This window comes from Canis lupus, chromosome 33 (assembly GCF_011100685.1).
Source record: "Canis lupus familiaris isolate Mischka breed German Shepherd chromosome 33, alternate assembly UU_Cfam_GSD_1.0, whole genome shotgun sequence".
Classification (NCBI taxonomy): domain Eukaryota; kingdom Metazoa; phylum Chordata; class Mammalia; order Carnivora; family Canidae; genus Canis; species Canis lupus.
In genome coordinates, this window is record NC_049254.1 from 962,716 (window position 1) to 978,754 (window position 16,039).

A 16,039-nucleotide genomic window follows, 5' to 3' on the forward strand; every position below is an offset into this window, starting at 1 on the left:
AAGTTGGTAGCATGCCCTCTTATCCAGAAATCTGTGTATATCACAGAAATAGGCTATTAAAATGCCATGTTTCAAGAGAAATTTTTTTTTCACAGAACCACCACCACTGGAGAATTATTATTATTTTTTAAAGATTTTATTTATTTATTCATGATAGACGTAGAGAGAGAGAGGCAGAGACACAGGCAGAGGGAGAAGCAGGCTCCATGCCAGGAGCCCGACGTGGGACTTGATCCCGGGACTCCAGGATCACACCCTGGGCCAAAGGCAGGCGGTAAACTGCTGAGCCACCAGGGATCCCATAGAGAATTATTTCTTTGACTTTTACATAATGATTTTAGGGCTAAAGGGATGGAGAAATTATCGTAGACTAATATTTCCGTGAGACGAAATGCCTGTAAAACTTAACAGAGTTTATGGGAAGATGCATCTGCATACAAGTTATAGTTGACTTCATTAATAATCTAAAAAAATCATATAAGTTTTAGTCTATGAAATACAATATTAACTCGATCTATTGAAACTTTAAAAAGCAAAAGATGTGCCCTGACGTTTGTGTAGTGGCGTCACTGAAGGACCACGATAGTAATCAGGTCGGCCTCTATTTTAGGAGAGAAAAGCGTTACTAACCCCAGTTCTTGAGTGATTCGGTGTCAGATTCAATATGTTATATTGCAATGTTGGATTTTGTCGATGTGTCTAGAGAAATCACTCGCAACACGTTGACTTTCAAATTCCATGAGCTTTCTCTTTTGCTTATTTCCATTATTCTACACTCAGACTGCTGCACAACCGATCACAGGAGACTTGAGGTTATATCCTGGGAAGTCCTGGTTTAGCAATCATTCACTCTAAAGTGGCTCGTATTCTTAGATTCTGTGTTATAAAGAAAAGGCACCATATAAACTCAAAATTAATGCTTTTAAAAAAGTGTTTAGATGTTGCTATCCTATTCTGTTAGGTTCTATATCCATGGGAGATTATATTTTTTTATTTTTTTATTTTTTATTTTTTGGGAGATTTTAAATATAATTCAGAAACCCGAATGGTATGGTTGTTAGTTAAGGTATTGATCGTACAAGAACACTGAATCTGTATAGCGTGTTATAAACTCACGGTGGCTTTAAATGCGCTTATATTATTTGATCACCGCTGCAATATTGAGAGGTAACCAGGGCAGATGTAGTTATGTTCAACAGACAGCAGGATCAGAATCATGAGTAAAGACGCTATTGTGTTTTCCTCATTCATGCTAAATGGAGTGCACTAAAAATTCCATTGCTGAGTAAATGGAATTTAATTAATCTATTACGCTTATGTTAATCGACAGTGTGATATGATTCTCTTTGGCTTAGCTCTTTTCCTTTGAGTAGACACCAAATGCTGATTAGTGATTAGTCCAGTCCTTTTTCCCCTCATTATCATCAGAAAAAACTTAAGGGTATTTAGTAGTTAACATCCTACATCCCAATGAGTCATTTAGTAAATGGAGACAATATTCATATCTTCTTTGTCTCAAACAGTTTTTTCCTCTGGTCACTAGTATTGAAATTAAATCAGCCATTTGTCTTAGCATGTTGAGTGACACATGGTCATCGTATTCAGTTATCACACATACACAAATGCATCGAACCATTTAGAACCTAAAGGCATTGTGACTATGATGTAATGATTTATGAATACTGGCTTTGTAAATTCCTGCAAATCCTATGTAGAACTCAGAGAAATCAACTCATGACGGATAGAGCCATCCAACTAGGCTTCATCAATGGACCATATCTATCAGAATGAATATGTGTAAGATACCTTCATCTGAAGGTGAAGATGTATTCTCATGTTTCCAAAAATTCTCTAAGATTGATTAATCTGAAATATTATCTGTAACATTGATTAATTGATAGAGGGCTTTAAAAAATCACTTTTGACAGATAATTTCAATACAATTAAGCATACTGTTCATTTCCAAACTGATATCCTGGGAAATAATACCATTATGGAAATTGCACTGTGTAATCCATGCAGCAACTGTCTTCTTCTCTTATCTAAATATAATTACTTCTCATTGGGATTAATTTATTGTGAGGAAAAACATCTTCAATCATTAAGGAATTCCAGTGTAATTAAGTTTATGTGCTTTTCTTTTATTAGCAAAACTTAGACATTCTAACTTTGAAAATTTTATGACTTCTAACTTAATAATCAGGAGGATTTTTTTTAAAGATTTTATTTATTTATTCATGAGATACACAGAGAGAGAGGCAAGAGACACAGGCAGAAGGAGAAGCAGGCTCCATGCAGGGAGCCCGATGTGGGACTTAATCTCAGGACCCCAGGATCACGCCCTGAGCCAAAGGCAGATGCCCAACCACTGAGCCACCCAGGCATCCCAATCAGGAGGATTTTTACATACTCATCTAGATCACCAAATATCTTCCTTTAAAAAGCAGTGCTCGAAAATTCTAACAACTGTCAAATATATTATTTCTTTTACTTAACACTTTATTAAATTTATGCTTCTTGTTTTAGGGTGATTATAAGGTGGTACTTTTTTATGTCTCAGGAATACTTTATCAACACCACATGGGCCTGTTTATGCAGTGCATGTATTAACATTGTATTTTGATTTTTGTATATATGGAGACTGGCAATGATTTCTGATTGTATTTATTGACTCACCTGCTCTGGTTTGTGTTAATAATACATGGCTATTTCGTGGACACTTCCTCCACTAGTCAGTTGTGGGATTGCTTTCCGATTTAGATGAAGGATGAGGAAAAACCATAGTTTCCACTGTTTAATGGATCAACAATCAAAGTGAGCCTTTTATTATTAATTAAGCTTGAAGAATATTTTTATATTTTAATTTCTAATCCATTACAAATGAATACCCTCTGTTAAAAAAAGTGATTTGTCTTTTTTTTAATAATATATTCAAAATGCAACCACATGCATGTTATATCTAATATTCAGCAGACTTTTTAATAACTAGTGCAAAGTTCTGAGTAAAATCATTAAAGCTTTTGGGTAACAACACTCTCTTTAAATAACTAAAGCTTATTCCAGAGATTTTTGTAAAACAGGGTTTTGTTTTGGTTTCTCCTGAAATTGTTAGTTACACATAAGTAGACAGTTTATGTGGTATTAAAAAATAGTCATGCTGGATACAGACAATATAAAGATGTCCTGACAGACACAAACAGAAATAATGGTTCGCTATGGAAGCATATTTAAGAAGCCCTTTCATAGTGAAACCATATGTAAATTTGCAAATTTAATGATCTTTGAAGTTATTTTGATATCACGTTAGCATTAATATTTCTTGTTTGCCTTTTTACTATTTCTTCTTTAAGCTTATAATCATTTTGTCAAAAATTATTCTCAGTGTTTTGAATATTGATCTATCATTATAAACAAGCACAGTTAAGGAAGCCAGAGAAACTTTGATTCCTTAACTTTCCCCAGGATTGCTTTCCCTTCACCATTTCCTCCTTTTACTCTCATGCTCCTATCATGATAATAAAGAGTCCTGTGTTTTGAACATGATGATATTGTTGCATTAACAACAGACAATGTTAACTTGACAGAGGCAAATAGAAATGATTTATTTCTCTTAACTGCATTTGTGCATTTGTGTTTTTTTTTTTAGTCAATCTGCTGGATTCAAAAACAATTCAAGGGGAGCTGGGCTGGATCTCTTACCCGTCACACGGGGTGAGTTTGGCAAACTATTGAAGGGAAATGTGATTCTGTCCATTGTCTTGTAGGGAACAGAAGGAATTACTGGTCTGTTCTCTAAAATGAACACTTGTACTCTTGGTGATATGTTATGTTGATCAGTACATCCTGGACATGGATTAAGAGCCAGATATTTGTGTTCAATGGAACTATTGAAAATTTTGAAGTTCTAATTTTTCTTTTGAATTTATCAGTTGCTTGATGGCACTAATTAAGCCTTTTATTTATTACTGGCATCATGTAGATGGTAATCTAACCTTTTTTTGGTGATGTGATCAAAAGAGATGCATTGGAAAGACATTTCAAATTCAAGTAACATTGAAAGTGTGTGTTTGGGGACCTGCAGGGTTGTGGTCTCAAAGGCAGCCTTGATGGTCATTCCAAGTAGGGTGTATTTGGCAACTGTATAAACTGTTGATTTCTCTGTCTTTATTTCTTAATTTGTTCCCAATGCCTTAATTTCTTCACTTAAAATGTCTGCAGCATGGCTAGATCAGCTTAAGACTAGGGAATTTTATTTTAAAAAAATTTGACTACCTTTAAATTTTAAAGTCTTTTTATATCTTTCATACTTTACCAAGTCAGACACAGATTGTTAAAGTGTGCAGTATTTTTGTGACCCTAATGTTTCTGATAAGACTTCGCATGATAAAGTTTCTTTTCTTTCTTTTTTTTTTTTCTGAAAAATTCTACTCATTTGGAAAATTCTTGTTCTTACAAAACTGTGTAATAAGTGCCTAAATATCCCTTGTTTCCAAGTATAGCCCGTGGAAAATGCAAAATGACACTTTGAAACACTTAGGATAGGAACAAATTTGTGTATTCTTTTTCTCATATTCTCATCCTCTTTTCACAGAGGTTATAGTTACTTCCACTTCATTTTGGTATTCAGTCTTTAGATTTTTGTGCCTAAACATACTGATTTTTACGGTACTACCAGCTTCTTCTTCACCGGCGGATGTTTTACATCAGGGATACTTCATCTATCTGTCATCCTTAAATCTGTTTCTCTTCCTGGTACACCTTGACATTGACACAATGCCAAAACCTATCACATAATCAGGACTTGGTTAGTTGCTTTGGAGAGGAGAGTATGAAGTAAGCCAGGGTTTGGTTTTCCCATAGGTGTAAAAGGAATCAAGTGATTAGGATAAAAGCACATCCTGGGTAGTCATAAAGAGTGAATCAAAACTCCAGATTGAGCTGGAAAACTCATTTAAAACTAATCATCCTAAAGTCAAGACTAATTTTAATTCTGATTTTAGAAATTAGAGTTTTTCATTACGCCGTCAGATCATCTACTATAGAAACTGGCTGCCTCAGGATATATGAAAAGCAAAAACCACAGTGACATTTTACGAATAGATACTAGTAAATGCTTTGAAAAAAATCAACAAGAAATTAGCTTGTCTTTCAAAGCAGCAGTCTATTTCATGATTTCCTTTGAAGAAGGTGTAAAGAAAACATATTTCTATATATTAAGGAATCTGGGGAGAACACTGCATAAATGAATTCATCCTACCATGTTAGTCTTGTAGATTTTGTGGTGGAACAAAGTTGACACTTCTGCATCCCGACACAAGTTGGGGATGAGGAGGAATGTTCCAGAACTCTACTATATGAGGTGCGGTACCTGCACCAACCTGCAATATTAGTTCCCCAGAGATCCTTGGATATGCAGACTCTCAGGACCTGCCCCAGCCTTTCTGTATCAGAATCTGCATCTTACCATGGCCCCCAGGTGATTCCTGAGCACATTACATTTAAGAGACACCACTGAGGACAATCCACCTCTTGACTTTTTCCATCTCTTGGCCAATTTCCTGCCTCATTTTGTCTACAAGTTCTTACGGTTTTACCAGCAAACAGTTTTCAGTTTCTCCTTTGGCTTTTTGTTGCCTCAGAGAGCCAGCCTCAGGAGCTTGGCTTCCTCTTCTTTGCTATCCTGGTGCATCTCCTTGTAGCCCTGTCTCTCCTCTTTCTGAGGCATAAATAGCCTAACACAGCTGACCAAGTTTTCTGAGTTATCAGTAAAACTTACAGGGAGAAAACAAAAATCTCCCCAGGAGGTCTTGATATTTATAATACCCCAAGATCTCAGAGCACAAAGAGAGAGAGAGAGAGAGAGACCAGGGTAGAGAGGCAAATTATTGTCCTGTGGCGCTATGTGGTGTGTTTTTGCTTTAAATCGTATCCCTATATTGTGTTAACCATAATGTCTGAGGAAATAAGAAGCACTAGTTTGGAAAATGTTAGATTAATATCCATTTCTTCCTCAGAAACTGATGAAATTCTTGAGTAAAAGCACTGTGCAGTCAATTAAGGTTTGGGATTTAATATCCTTGCTTTTACGGTTGTTGATGCTTTTAGATTTAATTAATTATTTTTATTGCCTAACCGTTGCCATTTTCAGTATGACAAAAAAAATGGGTTAATTTTGTGATTGTTTTATTTTTAAGGAAATAGTTTCCCTTTTAAATTTTTTATTATTATTATTATTTACGATAAGCACAGAGAGAGAGAGAGAGAGATTGAGAGAGAGAGAGGCAGAGACATAGGCAGAGGGAGAAGCAGGCTCCATGCACCGGGAACCCAACGCGGGATTCGATCCGGGGTCTCCAGGATCGCGCCCTGGGCCAAAGGCAGGCACTAAACCGCTGCACCACCCAGGGATCCCATAGTTTCCCTTTTAAAGGAAACAGTTAAAAATATTGTGATATTCCATTAAAAAATGCCACATAATAGCTGGAAATAATATTGACTTGTTAGTGTTTTAATTGATTAATCCTAATTAAAGAAGTGCATCTGTTTGTAAGTTAACTAAAATATAAATGTAAACTGTGGGGAAAAATTGTAGTAACAGTGTTATAACATATTGGATGACTGAGAATCCTGCTTTGTGTATGTGTTTGTGAGAGAGAAGATATTTAAATTCTACTCTCTTAGGATATTTCCATTACCCAGCACTGTGTTATTAACTATATTCACCGGGTTTTACATTAGATCCCCAGAGCTTACTCATCTTATAGTGGAAGTTTATAGTCTTTTACCTACTTCTTCCTTTCTTCCTATTTCTCCTACCTTCCAGCCCCCGAAAATGCTGTTTCTGTGGGTTTGACTAGTTTTTTTTTTGTTTATTCCACAAAATAGTTATATCATACGATATTTATCTTTCTCTGGCTTATTTCATGTAGCATAATGCCATTAAGGTTCATGCATGTTGTTGGAAATAGCAGGGAAAATCCTACTCTTTTGATTTAGGGCAATGATTTTCAGTGTAATGAGGGTGGTGGGTTAGGTAGGAAGGTGATTTTGATTTTGCCCCATGGAAATATTTGAAAATGTCAGGCATATTGTTGGTTGTCATGACTGGTAAGGCATACAAGGTCAGGGTGCTGCTAAACATCTTGAATGAACAGGGCAGCCTCCCACAACGAAGAATTATCTGGTCCAAAATGACAGTGCCCAGGCTGTGAAACCTTTGCTTGGGGGATGAGTAATGGCACTCCCTCAGGAACTGTGGTCACTGGAAAGAGGCTAGAAGACTGTTGGCAACTTCTCTAAGCCTCAACCTTATTCCCATACAAATCCCAAATCTTTTGCAATATGAATTCTTTTTTTTAAATGATTATATGCCAGAGCTATATAAAATTAATATATTTGGGGGGAAAGGTCCCAGAGTGACTCATTGCTTCATGTATGTTCTTTCCTATTTTTGTTCCCCCTTTCCACCAGAGATGTATTCATGCATAAAACCTTATAGTTAACCTATGTAATTTTCTTGGGAGGAGTATTTCTCTATTTTTAAATGGTGCTTCAAGTCTTAGAGGAAACCTGGTAGGAAAGTATGGTACTATACCATTAGGCCTGGGAAAATTACTCCAAATGAGTATCTGGGAGGAAATTTAATGAGGCTTTGGTTTTTCTCTAAATTTTAAAAGAGATGCATTTATTTACTTGAAAGAGAGAGAGAGAGAAAGAGAGAGAGAGAGAGGAAGGACAAGTATGAGAGATGGGGGAGGGGCAGAGGGAGAGACTCTCAAGCAGACTCCTGGCTGTGTGTAGAGTCCCTGTCAGGGCTCGGTCTCACAACCCATCAGATCATGACCTGAGCTGAAAACTAGAGTCAGATGCTTAGCCCACTAAGCTGCCCAGGCGCCCCTATAAATGAAATTCTTGAAAATAATACTCAAAGTTTTTGACTGAAATTATCAGGGGGTTATGAACACAATTTGTGTTTTAATAAGAGTTTTATTTGATGGGGTAATTTTTGACACTAAGTTTGTTCACTTTAGTAAGGCAGACATGGCAGTGACATTCTCCATCCTCATGAATTCTGAATTATAATTGAATTCTGGGCATAATTATATTCAGAAATTTTAGTAAATAATCAGTAATTTAACTATTTTTTTTTATTTAGAGGACAATCAACACCTGTAAAAGCCCATTTATATTTTTTATTGCAATTTTGAAAAAGTCTTTTGCTTAAATATGACTTAATGCATTGATTGGTTGGTTGATGGATTGATTAATAATTCCCACCTACCACATAAGCTTAGTATCCATATCATCACAAAAGAGGGATCAGAGGGAGATAGGGCTGTATAATTAGGATAGTATTGGTATGCTGACCAAATAGTACAAAGGAATTATGAGCCTCAATTGACTTAGTTACAGAAACTCAGATAAGGAGAAGAGTGTGAGGAGTGGGTTGGGGAAGTGTAGACAAAGCACAGCCTGAAATGGGTGATTCGTGTATATTAGCAGGTGATAGAAGTCTCGAAATTAACAATTGTGGAGCTTTTTAAATTTTCTACCTTGCTCTTTTTTCAACTTCTTTAGAATTTTTTTTCCTTAAGGATTTCCTTAGCCGTATATTGGTGCCTTACTTCTGGTAACAAACAAAAACAAACAAAATGAAAACCAAATGCTCTTTTAGCAAAGAGGCCCTGTTGGTTGCCCCCCCAGGGCCCGGGCGCAGGCCTGTCCCGGGGAGAGAGCGGTGGCGCTGGGCCAGGCCCCTGCCGTGTCCTGCAGAGTAGCGAATAGGCTAGGCGATAGGCAGGGGTCTCGAACCACACCCTGCCTTGGAATCTGGCTTTGCCACCTGCTGCTCTGTGATCTGCTCTAGGTCCAGGGGCCTTCGGACATTTCTCCGCACCTTTAAGAACAGAATAATGATGATTTCTATGTCACAGCACTTTGGAGTGAATTATATTTGGGCAAATAAGATATTTCTATGTATCCTTCATGAAAAAATACATGTGATAATGGATGTGAAAGAGCTATACAAATGCCACTTCTTATTCTTAAATAAATTTGAGGATTTTCCCTTCGAATCTTAAATATCAGACTATATGTGAAATTTTGGATTCGATTTAGGAGAAGGAACAATGAGAGTATTGCCTGGCATTGCTTCTCAGTTAAGAGCCCAAACATGGCCTTTGACATCACATGATTGTTGTGCCATTGAACCTGTGCAGACTAAAGTGTGGATACAGCTTTGGCATTATATTTCGAATCGAAAAGGTAAAAATGTGGATGAATGAGTCAAAAGTTGCGTGCCCACTGTAATTTATTTCAAACTTTGTTAAAATTACATTTTGTCAGAGAGAGAGAACGGGCGGGCATGTGTGCAAAAACAGGCACAACAACAGGTAGAGAGAGAGGGAGAAGCAGGCTCCCCCAGAGCAGGTAACCCCACCAGGCTCGGGGTTTGATCCTGGGACCCTGAGATCATGACCTGAGCTAAAGCCACTTAACCGACTGAGCCACCCAGGTGCCCCAATTTATTTTAAACTTTTAGTGATTAGGGACACCTGGGTGGCTCATCAGTTGAGCATCTGCCTTTGGCTCAGGGTGTGATCTCGGGGTCCCAGGATCGAGTCCCACTTGGGGACTCGATCTGCCTGTGTCTCTGCCTCTCTCTGTGTGTCGCTTATTAATAAATAAATAAGATCTTTTAAAAAAAAATTTTAAGTGATTAGAATTTCCTCAAAATTTTACCATTTCTCCTTCAGGGGAGCCCTTCTCACTGTCCCATGCCTCTCTTCCGCCACCCTCTTCTGTACCCAGCCACCACCACCCCCAGACTAGTATTTAACACTTTTAACCTCCTCCTCCTTGTTCTTTGTTGTACCCCCACAGCTTGTATTTCTACATTAATGCAATTATTTCACTGTTGCTTCCTTCAGCCAGGAAGCTAAAACTCCATGAAGCCAGTTTCCATCATGAAACTCCCTCTTTTATGCTCCACATTGTAAGTCCCTGGGTTCCTTGTCCATGACTTAAAATTGTCTGAATAAAGGAAAAATAAAAGCTTTCCGAAACAAGGAAGGATAACTAGATTGATTATGTATTTGTTGAAAAAAAATTTGGTTATTTCCAATCTGTTACTTCAAATGGTGTCGATTAATGCTTCCAGTCGCTTCTTAATGGCAAAAATGTAAGTGAAGTTATGATATATACACACACCGTACATACTGTAAGTATAGAATACATAGATACCTGTGTTTATTGCATATATTATGCTGGTTTTTGTATTAGCAAGGCTACTTAGGCAAATACATTTAGAAAATACTGTCAGCCCATGAATTGGAAGTTAACTGAAAAGAAAACTAGCTCATGGCACCTGGGCGCTCAGTCGGTGAAGTGTCTGCCTCTTGATTAGGCTCAGGTCGTGGTCCCGGGTCCCGAGTCGGGGCCCGCCGCGGGCCTCTGCCCTTAGCGTGGAGTCTGTTGGTCCCTCTCCACACCCTCCTTGCTTATACTCTCTCAAATAAATAAATAAAATCTTAAAAAAAAAAAAAGAACTAGCTGAATTTCTGTATCGAAATTTATTTTGATTGTTGTTTCAAGGTAAAAAGCTAGAATCCTGCAAATAAATTCCATTTAACTAAAAGTAGAAATGTTTAGAATTGAACGGATCCTAGCGTGGAGTGGGAATAATAAAAGTTCTCTCTAAAGCAAGTCATTACTTTCTTATTCTCTAGTTTACGGGATTTGCCTTTAGTGTTGGGACTGCTGCTGTTTTTGAAGTCTGGATTCTAAGTCTTACCTACTGGAATTCTAGCTCTCACTCTGTGAATGGTATCTGAAAGGCGGGAAGGGTATTTTGACAACCGAATGTCAACAATAACCACCTGGGATCCTGCCTTTATGAATTACAGTCTAAATTCTGCTTCATATGCTGAGTAGTCGATCCAGGAAAATCAAATTTTTGACACATGTGCTATGTGATTCTGGGTCATTTGAAATTTTTCTGCCTAGAATGAACAATGCTACATATTTTAACTATGTCACTTTCACCTATTGTGCTGACCTTTCAAGGAAAGATGTCTGGTCAAATTAGAAAAACATGGCCAAGTTTTACAGGTTTTTTTTCTTTCTCACTTTTCCTTGAAACAAAATGTACCAAAATAGAAGGGGAAATGTGGGTAAGTGGTAGAAATCAGCAAACGTAGAATTTATTCTAGCAGCATTTAATGTATAAAAACTAAAAAGTTGCTTTTTATTCATTCTAACAGAATTTTTATCAGTGCTTTAAGAAAATAGAATCCATTTTTTCCATTGCTAATGTTATATATTTCTATATTCATTCATGTTTCTATGTTCACTCAATTCATTATACATTAAATGTGTCGAAACATGTGCCAAATAGTATATAGCAGACTGAACACCAATGTTTTTATTGCTAAGAAATATCTAGTTAGTTTACTATTTTAGAGTATACTTAAAATAAACACTGTGTTTTCAAGCTTCCAAGTTTTCATTTGAATATAAGATATAAAACAACATATGTACCTCAGTCAAAAAGAGTTTCAATTCTGTTATTCTATTAAGTAAAAGTCAATAATTTTGTTAGAAATTTATAAAGAATAATAATTTGCCCAAAGTAGTCTTATTTATTTTTCTTTCTTTTTTTAAAATATCATGAATCAATGGTTTTGATCTTTAGGTTTGGTATTATCTGCTGGCTAATTTTTTTTGAAAGATTAAAAAAAGAAATTAAATTTGCTCTGGGAAAAAAAATAAAGCGTGAAACACTTTTTAAATGAGTCCCATGTTCCAAATGATAGCCATTGACATGCTAACATTTAAAAATTACACTATTTACCATGCAAACCACTTAAGTATTTCTGCAAACTTGACAGCCCATTGATTACCATTATTTATTTTTCTGCTAATAATGCTCCCTTTAATGAATAAAAACCATATACCAGTTTCTTGGGCTTTGCTTAAATCATTCATCCCCTTTCCATTAGACATGAAAAGAAACATATGTCTCAGAAGACAACAGAGTTTTCTGAATGGTCTACATTTACAAGTTATTTTTGTTCATTCTGTTAACAATGCAGTTTGAAGTATGTAGGTATACATATAATGCATTTATATAATTTGTAGATACATTTTTAGATATATATGTATATATAATATATCTAGATACAGTTTTATATATAAATAAATAATATGTATGAATAAATATATAATATATTGTACTATATTATAAAAATGCATCTAGATACATTTTTAGATATCTGTGTTATATATATTATAAATATATCAAATAGATTAAAAATCTTTAGTTTAGGGATCCCTGGGTGGCTCAGCGGTTTAGCGCTGCCTTCCGCCTAGGGTGTGATCCTGGAGACCCAGGTCAAGTCCCATATTGGGCTTCCTGCATGGAGCCTGCTTCTCCCTCTGCCTGTATCTTTACCTCTCTCTCTCTCTCTCTCTCTCTGTGTCTCTCATGAATAAATAAATAAAATCTTTAAAAATAAAAATAAATCTTTAGTTTAAAAATGTAAAAGTAGTTAGAAATGAGAAATCCTAGATCCTGACCAAGACCTACTGGGGATTAAAGCTTCTGAGTGATATGAATCAGTCTTGTAAACTGCAAACAGAAATTTGTTTATCTGTATCCAAATATATGTGATGGGAGGTCATTTTTAATGTAGAATTAATGATAAAATTTTGACTTCAGTTTCCCCATTCTCATGAGTGTTGGAAAGGCAGTAAGTAGCCATGTAATCATAAGCCACAAAAAAGAACTCTAGAATTTTGTGAAAATGTTCATTGACAGAGCTGCTTCACTTTTTTTTTTTTTTAAAGATCTACTTATTTTAGAGAGAGAGAGCATCTCAAGTGTCCACGTTGAGCATGGAGCCCTCTTTCAGGGCTTGATCCCAGGACCCTGGGATTACTACCTGGGGTTACAAGTTATTATGCTTAACTGGCAGGGCCACCCAGGTACCCCAAGCTGCTGTACTTTTTATTAAGGGTAGCAAAATTTTATCTTATTTGGAGCAGTAGAATATATTTGAAAGGATAATCAATTTTAGAGATATTAGTGTGACTTTGGAAGTTATCTGGTACAGGGATGCCTGGGTGGCTCAGCGGTTGAACATCTGCCTTAGGTGCAGGGTGTGACCCCGGAGTCCTGGGATCGAGTCCCCCACATTGGGCTCCCTGCTCAGGGTTGGGGAGCCTGCTTCCCCCTCCGCCTTGTCTCTGCCTCTTTATATGTCTCTCAAGAATAAATGAATAAAATCTTAAAAAAATAAAAGAAGTCATCTGGTATAATTCCCTAATTAATGCTGACTAGCAGCTGAACTTGTGGGCATGTTAGTGACTTGACCAAGGTCGTCATATCCTTGCTCTCTGGGTCTGAGTTCGTGCTCTTCTCATTATTCCTGTCTGTCTTGGTCTGACGGTACCAAAGAGGGTTTTGAGATTACATGGTTTAATACTTAGCAGATTACACACCACCAGATTTCAGAACTATCTTGTCCGAGGATCCTGCCTTAGAGTGCCCTACATGATGACGCATCTTGGGATGCATCAGTCAATGCAAGCTTCTTTTCTAGCAGCTGAAAAATGCTGATCTTTCATAAGCACAAGGGAAAGGTTGAGTTGTATAGGATTATGATTAGCTCTGCATTCTTGTGTACACATTCCTCCCCTACCTGCATCACAGCTGTATTTATGATCCAGGGACTGAGCTGTCACTGATGACCAAAGATTCTTAACTCATTCTCTGACAACTCTAATTGATTTTAGTTTAGAGTCAAATATAAATCTGAATTTACTTGTATTGAAAGGGTATTTTTAAATGTTAGCTTCTAACCAAAGCAAATCTCATATAATTTCGGTTTTTGTAAGAACCAGTGGATGTTTTGAGAGACTTTTAAAAATTACTATATCATTTTAATGTGATTAGTCTTAAAACAAGGGTAGATGCTTTATCTTCTAGCCAGTAAATCCTCTTTCAGATTTAAAATGTTTCTAAAGTGCTAGCTATATATATATATTTTTTGCATTCTGCACTGCTAAAATAGAAATTTTTTGTTGGCTCTTTCTTACAGAAATGTATGGTGCTCACATGTAATTTTATGAATAATTTGATGAGTAAAAATTAGATTAACAAGTCAGTTCTTCAACACATTTTGAACACTAAGATATAAAAATAGGAATTTTATAATCCAAGAAATATTTTGTGGTGAAATTTACTGTAGTGATCATCTCTTCTAGAATAATTACTTTTCTTTTCTGAAATAAATAATCCTAATTCAAAGAAAATCCCAGTAGTGATAAACATTTTGGGGGAAGACTAAGGGTGATAGCATTTTTTATTTTATTTTATTTTATTTTATTTTATTTTATTTTATTTCATTTCATTTCATTTTATTTTAATTTGTATTTTTTAAAGATTTATTTGAGAGAGAGAGTGAGTGAGCAAGGAGGGAGGGGCAGAGGGAGAGAATCTCCAAGCAGACTCTCCAGTGAGCACAGCGTCCCTGTCAGGGCTCCATCCCATGACCCATGAGATCATGACCTGACTTGAATCTAAGAGTCAGATGCTTTAGTGACTGAGCTCTCTAGGTGCCCCAAGCATTCTTTTAGAAAGGAAAGCATTTGAATTCTCAATCGTCGATGTAGTATAAAAGGGATTTGTAAAATCGTTAGTATATTGACATCCATTCATCATGTTGTTTGATAACCACTTGAGCTCCTATTGTGTGCAAGGCACTATCACATGGAGTGGGAATGCAGACATTGCCAAAAGGTAATATTTCTGCAACATGCTATATTCGATTCCCCTGCTTTCCATAACAACTCATTTAATTCTTACAATTGTATAAAATTGGCTCTCATTTCATAGAAGAAGAAAGTAAGACCAAAACATTTAAATAACTCAAACAAGATATACACCCAATAATTGTGTCAGGAATGAAAATCAGTCAGTCAGACTCCTTACACTGCATACATCACCCCTGCTCTATCCTGCTGCTTTCAAGAGGGGCGAGGAATATATTTCTGGGTGAAGCTTCATGGTGGAAGACATCGGCCCATGAACCAGCAACTACAATACAATAAAAATCATCAATTGAGATACATAGTAGGTACAATATCATATTGAATGTGTCATCAGCTCTGCTTGACGTGAGTCAGGGAAAATTATTTTAAGAGGTTATTAAACTTTAAGGATGGGTAGGAATGCACAAGGTGAATGTGACTGGGCGATCCACACACAAAGCACAGTGTAGAACAGTGTTGTGTTCCAAGCAAAAACATGCATCCATGTCATCTGAAAGTAAGGTACAGAAAGAGTAAAGTGATAATTTGCGAAGGAAGAGAAAAGAAATTTCAACTGGATTATGAAGAACCTCATACAGCATGCCAAGGAGTTTGAATTCTCTTAATAGAAAATTGTTAGGCAGTGTAGGAATTGAGAAGTTTACTCTCTACACTTAGAGTGGAGGTGCAAAGAAGAGTTAGCTTCTAAGGTCATCAGAGACATCTGGCAAAGCACAGAGGGAGGTCATGGATTCTAGGTTATCTACAGTATCTGTTCTGTAAGAAATGATGCCAACTGGAGACGCAGAAAAGACTTGGAGGATTCAAAGATAATTTCTGATATTATGGGTGATTAATGATGACTTTCATGTATTTTAGTTTTTCCTAGATGAACATTTCTTGGACTTTTCAAATGCCCCTGGACAAACCGTGGGACACTAGCCCTATAGTGACAGATTGCATTGCTCACAGTGCTGGTCCAAGTTCCACACTTTAGGAATCAGTGTCCTACATCAATATTAAGGGATTTACCGAAAATAAATTTGAACTGTTTGATTTTATGAAGTGTAAATGGTAGAGATTAAATGAATTTAAAAGGAGATATGTGATCCATTTTCACGGTGTAGACGGTCAATAAAGATTGAGAATAATTTTTAAAGCACTTTGTTATTGACACATATATATATATACATATATATATATATATATCTGGCCATACATTATAGCA

General features: G+C 36.4%; 1 protein-coding gene across 2 annotated transcripts in view; it reads left to right on the plus strand.

Moving 5' to 3' along the window:
- The window catches only part of LOC119877828 (ephrin type-A receptor 3), a 285,497-nt gene that overhangs the window by 12,973 nt on the left and 256,485 nt on the right, over positions 1-16,039 (plus strand). For both annotated transcript variants that reach the window (XM_038582501.1, XM_038582502.1), the window contains exon 2: positions 3,647-3,711. In XM_038582501.1, the coding sequence (XP_038438429.1) occupies positions 3,647-3,711 (65 nt within the window). The remainder of the gene's footprint in view (positions 1-3,646; positions 3,712-16,039) is intronic.